This window comes from Pogonomyrmex barbatus, unplaced genomic scaffold (genome assembly GCF_055798465.1).
Source record: "Pogonomyrmex barbatus isolate J1 unplaced genomic scaffold, ASM5579846v1 scaffold18, whole genome shotgun sequence".
NCBI classification, from domain to species: Eukaryota; Metazoa; Arthropoda; class Insecta; order Hymenoptera; family Formicidae; genus Pogonomyrmex; species Pogonomyrmex barbatus.
In genome coordinates, this window is record NW_028297114.1 from 2,934,692 (window position 1) to 2,950,816 (window position 16,125).

Here is a 16,125-nt window from a genome sequence, read left to right on the forward strand (position 1 = left end):
AAATTAGATACATACAAATTACATATAGTTAAAAATTATTCAGTAAGCGATTTTGCCTGTTGAATTAATTACCAACTGATTAATCAGCTTGATCAAAATCTCATAGAGGCATTTAAATCACATTGTGATTTATTCCGTCAATTAATTTATTCGATAGAGATCTATTTCTAACTTTAGTTTAATTTATATTTTATCTTTCTCTACTTCCTAAGTTTATTTCTAAAGATGTAGACGTTAATCTCGATTTAATTTAATTTATTCCGTATCTTTTTCTAATCCTTAAAACCAATTTTTTAGGTTAATTTACATTAATAAAAATGAATATAATAAATCAAGAAATACCTTTCTTATCTATCAATACAAATTAGCTTTAATCTTGATTTATACAATTCCCCCTTAATATTCTCCTAATTTAGAACCCTCTTTAGAAACAAAAAAAAAAAAATTAAAATTAAATCGAGATTGAGGCTAATCTACATTGACTCAAACGGACGTTTATACAACCTTCCTTTATTTTGCAATTTTGCGTGCAAAATATTGCGCACGCGCGAAGACACGGAGGTATTGTCCACTTGCCCGTTCTGTCGCAGTTTCATTCGCTGGCATCGGTTCGGCGACACTGCGGTGCGTCTGTTCGTATCGGCTTCATGAGCGATTCGTCGTGGCCGGTCGATGATACGACGATGACGATGACGACGACGACGACGACGTCCGCGCGTACGGGCGAAACATCTCGGCGAGCGGTGCTTCAAAACCGGCCGCGTCGGGGAATCGCGTTCAGTAGCGAGGCGCGCTTCGCGCTGGACGGATAGGCGATGGTTGTACACTTGTGGACGTTCGTTCGACGTGGTGGCACGAGCGATGCACTTACGCCTCGGGAGGAGTGAACGAGTGATTGATCGGGATACATACGGTAGCGGTTCAACATGTCCATGAAGGTGAGCGAGGCGTATGCATATTCCGCGGGACGTTGTGCCCCTCGACGCTCCCGTTCCCCATTTCGTCCCGACGTGGAGAAATTTCGAAGGCACTCGGAAAGGACAGCTCGGCTGCCGAATCTAAAAATTTAGATACAGATCTGAAAATAAAAGTTTGTGGGAGACTTCAAGATTATAATACGACGTTCAAATTGATTGCTGGAAGATGATAAATTTTTGCAGTATTATTATTGTTATATTTGGGTGCCTCACACATGATAGTTTTGATGGTCCAACAAGATTATTCTCAGACCTGGCCAAATTTTTAGATTTGTTAGCAAAACTGTTCTTTCTGTGCACATCATATCTATATAGATACAATGTATCATATTGATACATTGCATATATCAGTATATACATGTGTACAATGAAATATATATTAATACACTACAACTTTTTAACAAAATCAAAATCAGCTACTTTTGAAATGAGAACATTTCCAGGATTCAGGCACAATAGGAATGAAGAATAAAAAGCAAGTTATTTTCAATCAATAAATAAAGGAACGTCTTGACATTTTTTAATTGTATATCAAAGCATAGATTTTTATAAATCGAAATTTAATTCTTCATTCCTTGTTTTTAATTTTTATTTTTTATTCCTTTGTTGTGTCTGGATTCTTAAGGCAATGACACAAAGAAAAATGTAAAGATTTATAATAGTAAGCGAATCGGCCAATCAGATTGAGAATCATCGAAAATGTAAAATTATTATTTAAAAATTCTTGGCTACGATTAATTTTTTCATTCTTTAAATTTTGCTGTTTACATTTTTCTATGCCATTAGTTTTAATTCGTACGTCGCTGGATAATAAATTTCCAAACTTGGAACATTTATTTTCTCGGATAATCCATGTGTAAAGCAAATGATAATTTATTTCTTCCTCTTAGGATTTGCAGATTTAACAGAATTTTTCGAAAATCCTTGATGTTGGAAAGAATTAATGTTTACTACATTGAGCTTTGTGCACGGGTCATTTATTCGATTTACTTTCATTGTTGTTGCGCTTTTATCTTTTCCTTCGATGAGTCGATCGTTTTTTTTTCTGAGAGAAAAACAACATCGCTTTTATCGCGATTGACTTTCGATACTTTGTTTCTTTTTTCAAATTTTTTTATTTTTTTTTTTTTTTGTTATCTGTCTCAGTATGCATGGTTGAACACAATTCACGAATTAAATCTTTCTTCGATCAAACTGCAATTTATCCAACAAAATTGCTTAAAGCATACTAATTAATTTCTATTTAATCTATTTTTTAATTATATATAGTAAGAAATTTTTTCTATTGTCATATAACAAAAAATTAATAACTATTTACAGCAATAAAGTAGCATTTAGATATTATTTGGCAAATCAATCGTCGTTAAATTAATCGAATTTTTATTGAAATCGATCTTAGGCGATTGAAAAAGTCTAACTCTCTCATTTCCATCGATGCGGATTAACTTTAATCTCGGTGAAACTCACTTTCTACCTTTATATAATTCTATGAATTAGAAGAAGATAAAAAAAGCAAATTGAACCGAGATCAAAGTTAGTCTCTATTAATGGAAATGGAGATGAGCGTTAGTAAGCAAGAAATATACGTCTTACTTTTCGTTATAGCGCGCGTTATTTCTGGCCCGCGAGGATGATTGGGCGCACCTGCGAGAGCGATTCGAAAAACAAAAGAGCACTTTTTATTATATACAGCGAAATAAGACGCCGCGTATAAACGCGCCTTCCGATCCGGATGTCTCCTGTGAAAAAAAAAAAAAGAATTGATACGTCGGTCACGCTTATCTGATACGCATACTTTGAACAAGATCGAGATAGAAGGTTGGGCACTTGTACGCGCGGCGATTCGATCTACGAACAATTGCAATTGCACGGTCGTTATAATAATTCCAACTTGTGCTTGAACTCCACCACCGACGAGCATTATCAATGCGACGTTGTTATTATTATACGCGACACGTGTGTTGCATAATATCGAATAGCGCGTAGAAGTTTGTATCGGAGCCGGTCGCGTTGCCGACGGCGTTTAATAGCTCGATCATCAGATTTTCCCTATCTGCATTTTGCATTACGTAAGATTTACGTCAGACTTCACGAGTCAGCTTGTTGACGACCGTTTGATAAATCCGACAATCGCAAAAATTCGAAAACGCACTCCACTATCTTATTACGTTTCCTTAACTTTTACGTTCTCTTGACTTGTTTTCCAATATTTTTGAAATATGGAAGGAAACGGTTTTGTTAAAGTATCTGAAAATAATTTTGTTGGACGCCTAAGCATGATGATAATAATGCAAAAATGTCTAATATTTCAGCAATCGATTTGACATAAGTTTTACATAATTATTCTGATGATTCGGTAAAATTACTTTCAGATCTGCAGCTGGCCAAATTTTTAGATACTTTTGCAACAAACTTCTTTTCATGTATTTACACTTTAAATTCAAGGAGATAAAGATTGTAGTGTTTCGAATGAAATTCTAAAATAGGTGATTTGAAAGGGCATAATGACGACGCTATTTCAAGTTTCAGTGTTAGAGCATCGAGACGAATAGATTGAGCACAAATACACATGTAGAAAGTCACGCATCGCTGCATCGGCGTGATTCCTGGTGCATGCGTCGTTTTGATATTTTAATTAAGGCTTTAATCGTCGGTCATGCGCGCTAATTGCGGCTGAGACTGCGGAGAGGAATACAGTTCCGCGAAAGTCGCGTTTGGAGATTATCGTTGCCGAAGAAACGATCAAATTATCGAAAGAGGAACACGTGTTCACGACACAAAGATGCGATATGACCACGCATCCACATACGTATGCACGATATTAAGACAAATTGTCAATTTATTCGACGATGAGAAAGATCTACTTGAATAAAGAGCAGCTGCCAGTTTTAAGCGTGATATGAAATTTGAGTCTAAAGTCTAAAAGAATGAAAATATTTTATATAGATGTAACAATTGATACTAAATATTTCGTTCTATTTATATATTTTTATTTTGTAACTTGCAGATTTAATTATTCAAAAAAAAAAAAACCTTTTAACATCATATGTAAAAAAATATATTAAAAGATTATAATTTATCGTCTTACTAATTTCTTTTCCTTGTTGTATTTCGTATGTAACTGTTACTCTTTATTTTAAAAAAATTATTTGAAAATTACATCGCGATGTTTAATGTGTTTTGATGTTAAATAACGAAAAAAATATTCCGATTTTCGTGACAAGAGACAATTTGTCAGTCGCGTTCTACATATCCGAAGGGAAGAAGAGGCATCTTACCGAACGGTATGGCCGCAAAATCCTGTAATAAGATTTTTCCGCGCCATTGAACGTACAGCCCGATGCGTTCTGCAATTTTACGTTTGCGATCCGTGACGCGTGTCCGGAATCGATAAATTACGGGTTAACGGATAGAGTTTTTACAGATATCGAGCCTAGAAGCCTACTTTCCCTGTTCGTCCGTCTGAATTCCTCAAAATATTTCGGAACGCGTATTCCGTTAAGACGTAAATCCGCGATGTGCCGAGGATACGTATTCATTCCTCGAGGAATCACGCGGAATGTTTTCCCTCTTCGGAGCCACTCGCGAGTCGAATCACTCCATAAATACTCGAAAGCGAAGGCCGACGTATTATTTCGATCGTCATCGTCGGGCGAAGGACCGCGAGGATGTTCGAACGACTGGAAAAGTATCTGCGCCGACTGTTCACCGTTAGAAGTCATAAACGCGAGAGAGATAAAAGCCGCCAAATATCTCTCTTTCATCCCGTGAAATATTGATCCCATGACAGCTGTGCACATATCTCTGAGGTTACGAAGGTGTTAAAAATATTCGACAAGCTTTTGAAGGTCTCAATAGGTTCATCCATATTCACAGTTACGCGTTTATATTACCATTACAATAGCCGATATACAACTCAGACATTTCTTCGATCCAGTGTACATGATTTAGATGCAGGAGACACTCAAACAAAACATTTTTTATAAAACATAATTGGAGAATTGGTAGAACAGTGTCCTGTTTTCATATTGTTCATCTTATGATTTAATCTCGAAACTATATAATTGGTTTTGGAAAAAAAAAAAAAACATGACAAATTGAAATAAAAGCCATGGAGATCGGATAAATTTTTTGCCTGAAAAGAACCTAAAAAAATTAATCCAAATTAAATCAAGTTTTTTTTATCTCAAGATTAAATTTCTTATTAATTAATTTCTATTAACTATTATTAATTTTAACTTTTTAAATTAAAGAACACGCATATTTCCTTGCATATTTTTTTATATCTGTCATATGGAAAGAAAGATACTTCGCGGAGAAGTATCTAAGAATTTGCAGATATAGATCTAAAAATAATTGTGTTGAGTCATCGAAATAATTAGGACGTTTAAACTGATTGCCAGAATATAAAAAGATTTCAAAACAATTTGTTGCGCCAAACCGTGAGTCCAGCCATTTTAAGTAAATTAAAAAACGAGAATCTGCATTCAATCAGCATTTTATTAACCTACTATCTCTGTTTTTGTTCTCACTTTTTCAGAAGGAGTCGCCTTGGGATGTGGAGCTGCATCTGGCGGCGGCACGCGGGGACGCCAAGCGTCTTCGTATTTTATTGGATTCCGGACGCGTTCACGTTGATTGCAAGGACAAGGTCAGTATCAATACAATACCTTCCTTTTCCAGAGAGTAAGATCTCGTTATCGTGTACACTCATCGGGTACACAACCGCCCGAACGAAAGTTTCGCGGTAACAAGCGTCGAGCACCGATTTCCTCCTAGGAAGAAAGTTGCGATCATTTGATACGAGGCTGATAATATTAACATGAATCATCCTGGAAATGCAATATCTAATTTCGGATTCATTAGCTCCGGACAATGCGGATCTGAAATTATTGTTAATATAGGATTAGTCAGGAGCTCACGTTCCTGATTGCACTGGTCTTGTCGTAATAGACCGGCGGGATATCGCGGCAAAAGCGCGATTTACCGGCGATTTTCTCTCCTCGCTGTCGGTAGGCTCATTATGCAAACGACGATGAGGAACGAGCAGCACGAGCAACGTTACACACTCCTCTCGCGTCCCTCGAAAGTGCTTTATTAGATCAGCGCGGACACTAATCGTGCCACTTTTCGGCTTGGAAGACGAACGCGTTTTATCCGCACTCGACATCGGATATTTTCTGCGAGTTCATCCACATGTGTCAATGTCATAGCCGAATTGAATCTATATCCTTCCGTTTAATCGCCAAGCATTAATGGCTTTTCCTGCAATTTTTTGTTCATTCACCTCGATATTCTCGCGAAGCTTCGTCATGCTTTGTATTAATTTTTTTTTTTTTTTTTATATATATATAAATGTCAGGTGACACCTTTTTACGTGCGAATTGTTGCTTTTTGTGACGAGATGTCATAACTATATATACTCGTGTGTGCTAATTGCGTTAGTAAACTTAGGGCGCTTAGCGAATCTTAATAGCTCGCCGGAAGATCGATTAGAAAATACATACCGGCGGCATACATTCGCCGGCATTCAGCGTTCACCAGCGAGAAAGTTTCGCGTCTAATTGAATCATCGAAGCGGAGTTTTGCAAACGAGGTCGGTTTTCTTTCAGGATGGCACGACACCTCTGATATTGGCCGCCGCGGGTGGCCACATCGACGCCGTGACCGAGCTGTTGCATCAAGGGGCGGATCCCAATGCCAAAAGGCTGGTAAGTTCTGACCTCGTGTCAAAGATCGAGCGATCTGCGAATGAATGATGTCTCTCAGGTTGAATGAAACCCTCCTTAGTAGTAGGAAGTTGTAGCACGTGCGCGTTCCTCGCCTCGTTCATCAATAGCTAAAATCCATAGCTTATCACAATATCAGCATATTACAGTGACGAATAGAAAAGTAGCTTGTATTTATTAAGAAAAAAATCATAAAAAAACGTCTAATGTTTAATAATTTTTAATTTGTAAATATTTAATTATAAATAAGATGATTATGTGAGATAATTATTGATGAGGTAAGCAATATTTTGAGAATTTCTTTTTACTTTATGTATGCAAATTTATCACTATCTGGGAAAATGGCATGATATAAACACAGTATATAATCCCTCTTCCCCTATAGTAATTGCAAAATATCGGTATAATCATAAAACTGTAAAAATGTAAGAAAATGTACGAATAATACAACGCTACATTTATTTCTTTTCTAGATGCTTTTCTAGCTATGTTTAATTTGCATAAAGAAGATAGATGTATTGCACATCTTCCAAATCGTACGTTATTTTATTTATTCTCATACAGACATTAACATTAATAGTCGCAATAAAATCGGTATTGCGATCTCAAGACCATCTACCGATTGCAATTTAATCGTCGCTGTGAAACAGATCTCAATTATTTAATTATATTCGATTAAAAGATGGAATAAAGCATGCAAAATGCATCGTATCATTTCGTAGTAATCACTTCGTAGTAATCGCCTCAGAGAATTCTCTGATCAATGTTTTTTTCTTGCAATGAAAATTGTAATAATTTTTCATAACTTTTTATGACTTTTTTATGACTTTTAATCTTTTACATGTTACCCACCGCACTGATTAAATTTTACAACATTGATATCTATTAACATGAATTGGATGATTATTTAAGTTTTCCATTTTTAATTTAAAGATTTAATTTATGGGAGATTTCATTTTTTGTCACTTAAAAAAAGATTATAAGTTCCTCGACACTTTTATTTAAAAAGTCCAGGTTTTATACTCATCAAAACTTTTATTTTTCTTAATGCGATTTGGTTGGCGATGACCCTGTTAAGAATTCTATCTTCAGATGTAACTTCGAGTATTGGGGGCTTTAAAATAGAATCTTTAAAACTTCCTGGAGCATCGTCTTGCAGCACGTTGTATCACTTTTAAGCGCATGCGATATCTTAGCGAGACATAAAAAGCTCGTCGCGCGTAGCATATCACGCGATGCACCAGGAAGCTGTCGAGTATCCCTTTTTTAAGTGCCACAAGAAGATTTATCGTCCGGCCCACGCTTCTCTCCTTCTCCTTTGCTGTCTCGTGCCATCTAGAATTACGCCATTGTATGCAAATCGATGACAAGATTGCGAGCGTTGAACGAACCGCGATATACATTACATTACTTTTCTCAAAAAATAAAGGCAAAACATTTGCGCAATAGTAAAAATTGATGACAAATTTTAATCTCTTTAACGATTTTTTTCTCGAGACTCGAGACAGATCTACATATTATGTCAGACCATTAAAAATCGAATCTACGAAATATTTATAGAATCCATAACATAAATTTCAATTCTTATTAATCTTATTTTTTTATTCGATAAAAATATTATAAAATATTACATTAAAAAAACAAAAATGTCTGTTAAATATTTCTTGACACTTATCGTTAGATAGAAAACATTTAGATAGAAAAATATTTCAACTGTGTAATTATGAATTTTCCAGCGGATATGATAACTGTTAAAAACGTGAGAGAAAGAATGTTGCACGATGAGTAAACGTGCCCGTAAATAGAAATGTGTAACGTTCGATGATTGAGCTGATCATGGTCTATGCTCCTCCTCTGAGATTGAGCGTAAACGATGACGACGTCACGCTCGGCGCAGAATTACGCAAACGTTCATTAAAAACCCGTTAAACACGTTCGTCGTCTTACGCAATCGGCGGATCGAGATTCAAAATCCATTTTCATGGACTGGAAAACGCGAAATCTCCTCTTTAAATTAATACCTCAACGAGCCTGAGACCGTTACTTACAGGCATAATTGTATCTCATTTTGATTTCCATACCAATTTATCGATTTACACGCGCAGCAATCGGCCAATAAATTCCTTAGACGCAACCGTTAATTGCGTAAGCGTAAAGCGATAATTTTAGGGAGGGAAAAAGTGTGAGGCCGAAGCTCGGGCGCTTCTCCTTAAATCTCGCGAGATAATGCGCCGTTGGAATTTTCAGCGGAATTGTGCGGACCGCGTTGATTTTCGAATGGCGACCCGACGCGAAACCGCGTTTGACGCGATTTAGTGTAAATATCACGAGGTGAGAAATGAATTGCACGAAAGGAAAACGAGAAAGACAGCCAGGCGATATTTCAAGGTTGCCTAAGCGTGCCGTGAGCTTGTGCCGTAACGTTCGTGCGTGCAAGTTTGCGTGATTCTAATGCACCTCTTAATAGCGGAGTGCCTGTGCAAAACACGCAACGTGGAAGTTCAGGAATTATCGCTCACACTGTGTGTCTACAATCTATCTAGACGTGTTAGCCTATCATAAGCACCATCGTACATGCGTAGGAAAATCGTAAGGTGTTCGCTTATGGGACATCAGAGAGCAGAAGGAATATAATATATAATATTTTTTATTTCTCTTAAAATCTAATTCTCTCGCTCAAGTGAATTGCTTTCGTGATCCTTCTAGCTGTTTATCAGAATGTATTAGAAAGTAGATGCTATCAATATGAAATATTTTTTCCAAGGAACCGTGGATTTCAAGTTCTCGAAGATTTACATGGAAAAATAACATTTTATTATAATGAAAAATACATATTAATTTACATTTATAAAAAATTTGTACAAATTCTTATCGTATGGTGTTATTCTTATTATAAAAAATTTAAATTTATTATTTTTTTATGAACAAACGTAATATTCAAGTATTTCATTAAGTTTTCGTAATTTATTAATAGGGTTGTTTTACTATAAACATTTGATGCAGTCTTGAGTTTTATGAATAAGACATACATATCGATTGACAGAAATAAGAACTTAAAAGAAAGGATTTCCTGGTAGATATTTATCATCTGAAAATTCTATCCGCGATTATTGATCGTCTAAAAATGAACAACGTTGGCGAGGGTGAATGACACCTGTCGGGTCATCCGAGCCTCCGATAAATTGTAGATCTTATATAGCGACACACACACACACGCACACACATACATTCTCGTCACTGAATGAGCGTTAATTGGATCAATCGTGACTTCATGCGATTACTTCAATCAAGTATTTTGTATTTTATTACCAATTTAATACCATTTTAATATCCATCGAGTATTTGTATTTAATACACGCAAGTATTGCGTGTCAATTGTTGCTAATTATCATTCGGCCGTTTCTTTGCTAATTAAAAGTCGGAATCGCGAGTTCGCCAAACGAAAATAACTGACCTTTTGTTGCACTACTTGGGACCGATGTTCAATCGGCGGAGTTTGCATCCGTAAGCTGTAAAGTACGGTACCGCTATACAGGCGCTGTGGTCCATTCAGCGAGCATCTCTCGGTTATGATCGAATCTCTCCAATTCAGACCTCTTTGTTTCTCTTTCGATTACCAGGGTATTAAATCTTTATTCATTAATATTTCACAAACATTCATCATGTCGATCATCATGCGAAAACATATGAAAATTCCACAAAACTTGTGGAGATAGAGAGAAAGAGAGATAAAAGAATTTTTTTTCATTAAGATTATAATTTTATACATATTTATGAAATATATTTAACGCATTTGTCGTTTGCCGACTTGTAGGTGTTTTTTTTTTTTTTTTTTTTTTTTTTTTTTTTTTTTTTTTTTTTAATTTTAAAATGAAGAATTTTTAGAATGTTTTTATATGATTATGTGATATTTATGAATTTTATTTACTATTTATTGACATCTATCAACGGGGCAAAATTTCTCTTAAGGATACCTTTATATATTGAATTTATATATTTGAAATCTGGTCAGAGACGAGCGCAGTTTAATCGTGTCCGAGTAACTTGCTAGCCTCTAGCGAGTACGTGTCGGGCATTCGATGTCGGTCAGACCTGGACATTTTTGCGCGCGTTTCCTCATGCACGATCGCACGGATCGGCCGTACGGCGAAGGGAAACGCATCGTCGTTCGCGGACCAAACGTAACATACTGATATCGTCGCGTTATAAAATTTCTGCGGTTTAGCAATGGATAGGTATTATGTCCCCGCTCCGTTCGCCACGCATCGCGGCGCACCGCGTAACGTCCACGGCGTGTGCACCGCGCGGCCCATTTCCAAGCAGGGAGTTCGCTGCAAGTTGCAAAAAAAAAAAAACGAGAACAAAGCTCGCCAATTCTCTTGAAAACGACGAGGTGCCCAGACGCGCGCGAAAGTTCTTCAAAAAAAAAAAAAAAAAAAAAAAAAAAAAAGAAGGCACCGGGAAGCGCAAGATTTCCGGTCTTTCTCCGTCGTTTCACCGGAAGTGATATTCACGTGGAGGATTAATTCGCGTCATACCTCGGAAATTGAGGGTTTTCAGAGGATCGGCCGCCTCGCGCGCCAGGGCGTGGAAGAACAGGGACACGTAACGGATAAAGCTACGAGGAGTTCGCCGCTCTCTCGATACAGGAGCTTTTACGGCTAGTGAAAGTGCATTTTACCGGAGTCCACTAGCGGATTGCTCGCCTAGTGATACACCTAAGGCTTCGAACACGAGAGTCTCGGAATAAATCACGGGATTAATAATCTCCACTTCTACCAATAGATTAAACTTTAATCTCGGTATGTAACTTATATTTTGTCCCTTTTTAATTCCAAAAGATAGAAAAAAAAATTGAGACTAAATTAAATTGTGATTAAAGCGAATATTCATATTAATAGAGTGACAAATCGTTAATGCTCATATACGAAAAAAAAAAAAAAAAACAGTTTTGTTGAAGTGTCTCAAAATTTTATAAAAATCTGAAAATAATTGTTTAGACCATCGAAATAATTATATAGAACATTCCAATTTAGCTAGGTTGCTAGAATGTTAAAAATATTTGCAGTATTATTATCATACTTGAGCGTATTATATAATTATTTTGATGGCGCAACAAAATTATTTTCAACTTGACTTGAATTTTTAGATACTCCAACAAATCCGTTCTTTCCACAGAAAAATTAAATCAGAAAACTAAATGCATAAAGAGAATAAAAAAGAACACACGGTGCGCGTATAATTTCTCTTTCGAGAGATATTGGATAATATCTTAGACTTAGATCTCATCAAAATTTTTCACGCTTTTTCTTCACGCAAAATTTTTCTTCTCGAAAGGACTTGCAAAGAAATCTCTTCGATAAAGAGACATTTTACGTGCCATATGCGAAGGAGAATTTGAAAATGTAATTTATGCGACATTGTTCGAAATGTTATTCTGAAAAATTCTGGAGTCTTGCAAACTATTTGCGTATTTTACGCGTCGGAAAGAAAGTGGTTTAAGTTTTCCCTCTTGGATCGCTTCCAGGAAACGTGTCGAGCGTCGTTGCATTTGAGTCGCTCGAAAGAGCATCGTCTCTGCCAGTTTGGCAATTTTACTAACGTGCTCCGTTCTACTCGCGGCTCGCCTCTCACTCCGAATTTGCCTTTTTACAACTTTTTCCACCGTATCCGTTAGGATACGATCGCCGACAGCCCGGGAGGAATTTATCTTCCCTCGTGAAAGCGTAACGCCGGATTCTAATTGCCTCGTCGTGATTTAGAAGCCCCGTAATTAGCCGGGAGGAACTTCGCGATCGCGTTTCGATCGAAAGTTTCGAAAATTTACGCGAATCGAGCACGACACCTGGCTTCGGCCTGCGGCACGATAGTCACGCTTTAACGCGAGACATTATCTTAATTAGGTGAAGGACACGCTGTATTGTAAAACAGCACTTCCACGTCGCTACGTGGAAATCGATAGTTAAGACTGCCAAGTTTAGTACTTGTGTAACGACAGGCTTATTAATAATCGCAACGTCCTGTTATAAGAAAGTGCCGATAAGATAAACTTTATAGATGACGACGTTGGATTGAACTGCCAATTCTAGTGCTGTCATAAAAAAATTAATAAAACCGCTTTTATGACTGCAAATTAATGTATTGTTTTTTTTGTGACGTGAATGCAAATTAATGTGTTTTTTTTTCTTTTTTTAAATATTTTACATCTTCAGAGGAGTATTCACGTGGAAAATATGTGAATAGAAAAAATTCTAAAAACCGCATATCGTAGTATCGTAGCTCTTTCACCACAAGAAATTCAATTTGACATTTGCTCGAAATATCAAGGCCGCTTTTGCGACCGGTTCTCGCCGCTAAAGTTTACCGTTAAGCATGACATATCGTAGCTTCCCGTGTTATATGGATGGATATACAGGTGCAAGCAGCGAAAGAAAGTTGGGCGGACTAAGAAAAACCATAAAAAGAAGCTTGTATCTGAACTGAACGCTCCCGAAAGAAATCGCGTGTCCCGAAAGAAATCGACGTTTCTTCCTCGCGAATAAAATCGTCATTCGATATCGATTATTAACGACGCGACTGCGACGTGAACATGTTACATGTCGATTTATCGCGTGGATATGAGTTATGGGTGGGTCATGGGAGATACGTGACATTTACATATCGCGAAAGTGGTGACTGACCTCACGTCGAATTCTCCATGCGATTTAACGCACGTGCCGATGCATCACGACGCATCCTTCGAAGTTACGATAAAATTCTGCGACGTGCATTATTACTCGGTATGTGCATAAATATCTCTTATATACGCGTTGCGAACCCAAAGGACATCGCTCATACATCTGTCTTATCTGCATATCGAAGAAGAGAATTATCGATCATTATCCATTATCTCTAATTCATCGGAATTCGGCGTTGCGAACAATGCAGACATTTCCGTTTGAATTATTTACCCGGTGTAGAAAGCAAACCGGGTTTATCCCCTCTCGCAGGTAAAACCGTACATCATCGATTCTCTCCATCTGCTCTGGTCTCGCCATGCTTATCTTCGCGTCCCGTATAGAAACTGTTACGCTCTATCGCGAGGAGAGTTTCCGGCCTCCTATCGTAGACAGTTTACAGATGATTCGCTCACCTCTCGAACGTCTCGATTTTTCAAGAGAGAAAGAATATTCAGAAATTTTCTTCCCTCAGAAGATAAAAATTGTTCGAGAAATAAATCTTCCCCGCGGAAAGATTCCTTCCCTACGGTCCCATTTCACGAAAGGGTGATTTGCTTCCTAGAAAATATTTTTAAGATGCTCGAGGATAAACGACGATCTACAATTGTGAGCGATCGTACGCTTATGATAATGTTTGTGCGTTCGCAGACCGGGACCACGGCTTTGTTCTTCGCCGCCCAGGGCGGTTACATGGACATCGCGGGCCTGCTTTTGGAGCACGGCGCGATCGTGGACTCGTGCAGCATAGTAAGTGAGAGGCGGAGGAATGTTTAATCCGCGTGTAAAATGTGATTACGCTGCTCTTTAACGCCAATGTGTGTCCCACGTGGATTTCAGGACGGCGGCACGCCGCTCTTCGTCGCATGCCAGTACGGTCATCTGGACGTCGTGGAGGGCTTAATAGAGAGAGGCGCCAGTCCGAACGCTCATATGAAGGTGAGAGGACGTGCTCGAAATAATATCGAGTCTACTAAATTCGCCAATTACATCTCTCTCTCTGCGTCCGACTGGCGAAGCTCGAATATTTTAACTCTCGTCTGGTTTTCCATTGAATATACGTAGCGTCTAAAAATGTCTTTAAATGTTATAAAAAAATTTCGCTGAGAATGAAATTCTCGGATTTCCTAAGTATTTTCGTTCAAAATTCCAGATAAAATTAAAGAATTCTTAAGTGTAACTTTGAAATAAGTTTTATTTTACTGGGAGCAATCTTTTGATGTCTGCTAAGCGCGGAGGAAAGCCACGTGATGCTTGGATATTAACTTTTGACTTAATTAAAGTCTAAGGAGATATTGAATTGTCTTATCAAAAATTTTTTTCTAAAAAGCACAAAGATTTAAATAGACATAAAATTTCAAAAAAATTTCCTGAGAATTCCAAATGTTTCAGATTTTCCCAAAAATAGACAAAAATGCTAATATAAATTGTTCATCAGAACGATTCCCACCCGCCTCAGTCGAACGCATCGATCTAAGTAGTTGAGATAATAACGCTATAATTGATACACGAGAGAAATTTAAGAATCGATTGCGACTTTTTAGGACGGCGCCACGGCATTGTTTATTGCTGCCCAGAACGGCCACCTCCGTATTTTGGAAGTCCTCCTGGAACACGGGGCAAAGACGGACGCGGCGAGAACGGACGGCGCCACACCTCTGTGGATCGCATCGCAAATGGGACACGATCACATTGTCAGGAGGCTGCTGAGAGCCGGCGCGAAGGTCGATGCCACGAGACACGTAAGTCCCGGGTAGAATCGCGTGTCGTGCACCACCCTCGCATTTTGCGTAATCGCCGAAGGCGAGCTCTCCCTATTGTGCCACGCCAGCCGGATTGTCATCGCGAACAATCTTCTCTTTCACAGGACGGCGCGACCCCGCTTTTCAAAGCCGCCCACAAGGGTCACACCGCCGTCATCGGCGAGCTGCTCAAGTACCGTCCTTCGCTCGGCGTGCTTCCGGTAAGCGAGAGCCTCGGCATGAATATTAGAGAAAAAAAGAACTTGACTGAAGTCTACCTTAAACGATCTAAAATTGCATCATTTTATATGTAATTCTATATAATTTCTATTATTGAGATTCTTCACGGTTTTTCTTTAGAACGGCGAAAGTGCATTGCACGCGGCAGCCTTGACAGGACACATGACAGTGGCAAGGCAGCTTGTGGGAGCGGGGGCTGATCCTTTGCTCGTAAATCAGGAGGGCATCACGCCGCTTCAACTGGCCGTCCGGCACTCGCAAACGCAGGTCGCCAATTACCTAAGGGATAAAGTGAGAGTGCGAACCGCATCCTGTTAGCGATACTTCCTGATACTACCATATCGAGAATCTCGAAACATTCAGCGAGCTTGCTTTAAAGATCGCAATATTTTCGAAGCGAGACGTAGCGTGCACACAAATAGAGCGTCGCGAGAAAGAGTAATCTGGCTTTAAAGTCGATAGAGTTTTATTATTAATAAAAGAATGTTATAATGTTTAAATGTGAAATTATTTTATTTTATTATATATATTATTAAAAAATGTTATTCTATATATTAGGAATACGAAACGTATATATTTATCTTTTTACTGATAAAACTCTTATTGACATTGGATATAAAACTGACTGCCCTTTCGTGCGCTGCTTTGTATTACAGTGATATTAACAATGATCATACTAAACATGTAAGATGTAACAATAAAGAAAAATTTAACAGTTTCT

The 16,125-nt window shown here is 37.9% G+C and overlaps 1 protein-coding gene across 2 annotated transcripts; it reads left to right on the forward strand.

Moving 5' to 3' along the window:
• Window positions 1–576: 576 nt before the first annotated feature.
• LOC148936991 (uncharacterized) lies at window positions 577–16,122 on the forward strand. 2 transcript variants are annotated; one of them, XM_089075134.1, is made up of 8 exons: window positions 582–938; window positions 5,518–5,628; window positions 6,590–6,688; window positions 14,074–14,172; window positions 14,263–14,361; window positions 14,967–15,164; window positions 15,290–15,385; window positions 15,525–16,122. In XM_089075134.1, exons 1-8 carry the CDS (start codon window positions 927–929, stop codon window positions 15,720–15,722), a joined length of 912 nt encoding a protein of 303 aa, XP_088931260.1. In that variant the 5' UTR covers window positions 582–926; the 3' UTR covers window positions 15,723–16,122. The 2 variants fall into 2 exon arrangements, with proteins under 2 accessions (XP_088931261.1, XP_088931260.1); XM_089075135.1 differs by lacking the exon at window positions 6,590–6,688 and having other exon boundaries at window positions 577–938.
• Window positions 16,123–16,125: the final 3 nt, after the last annotated feature.

Bases quoted from the DNA above. Each gene is read 5' to 3' on its own strand.
- LOC148936991 (XM_089075134.1), top strand. The intron at 5,629-6,589 runs GTCAGTATCAAT...GTTTTCTTTCAG, and splicing joins ACGTTGATTGCAAGGACAAG to GATGGCACGACACCTCTGAT. The intron at 15,386-15,524 runs GTAAGCGAGAGC...GTTTTTCTTTAG, and splicing joins CTTCGCTCGGCGTGCTTCCG to AACGGCGAAAGTGCATTGCA.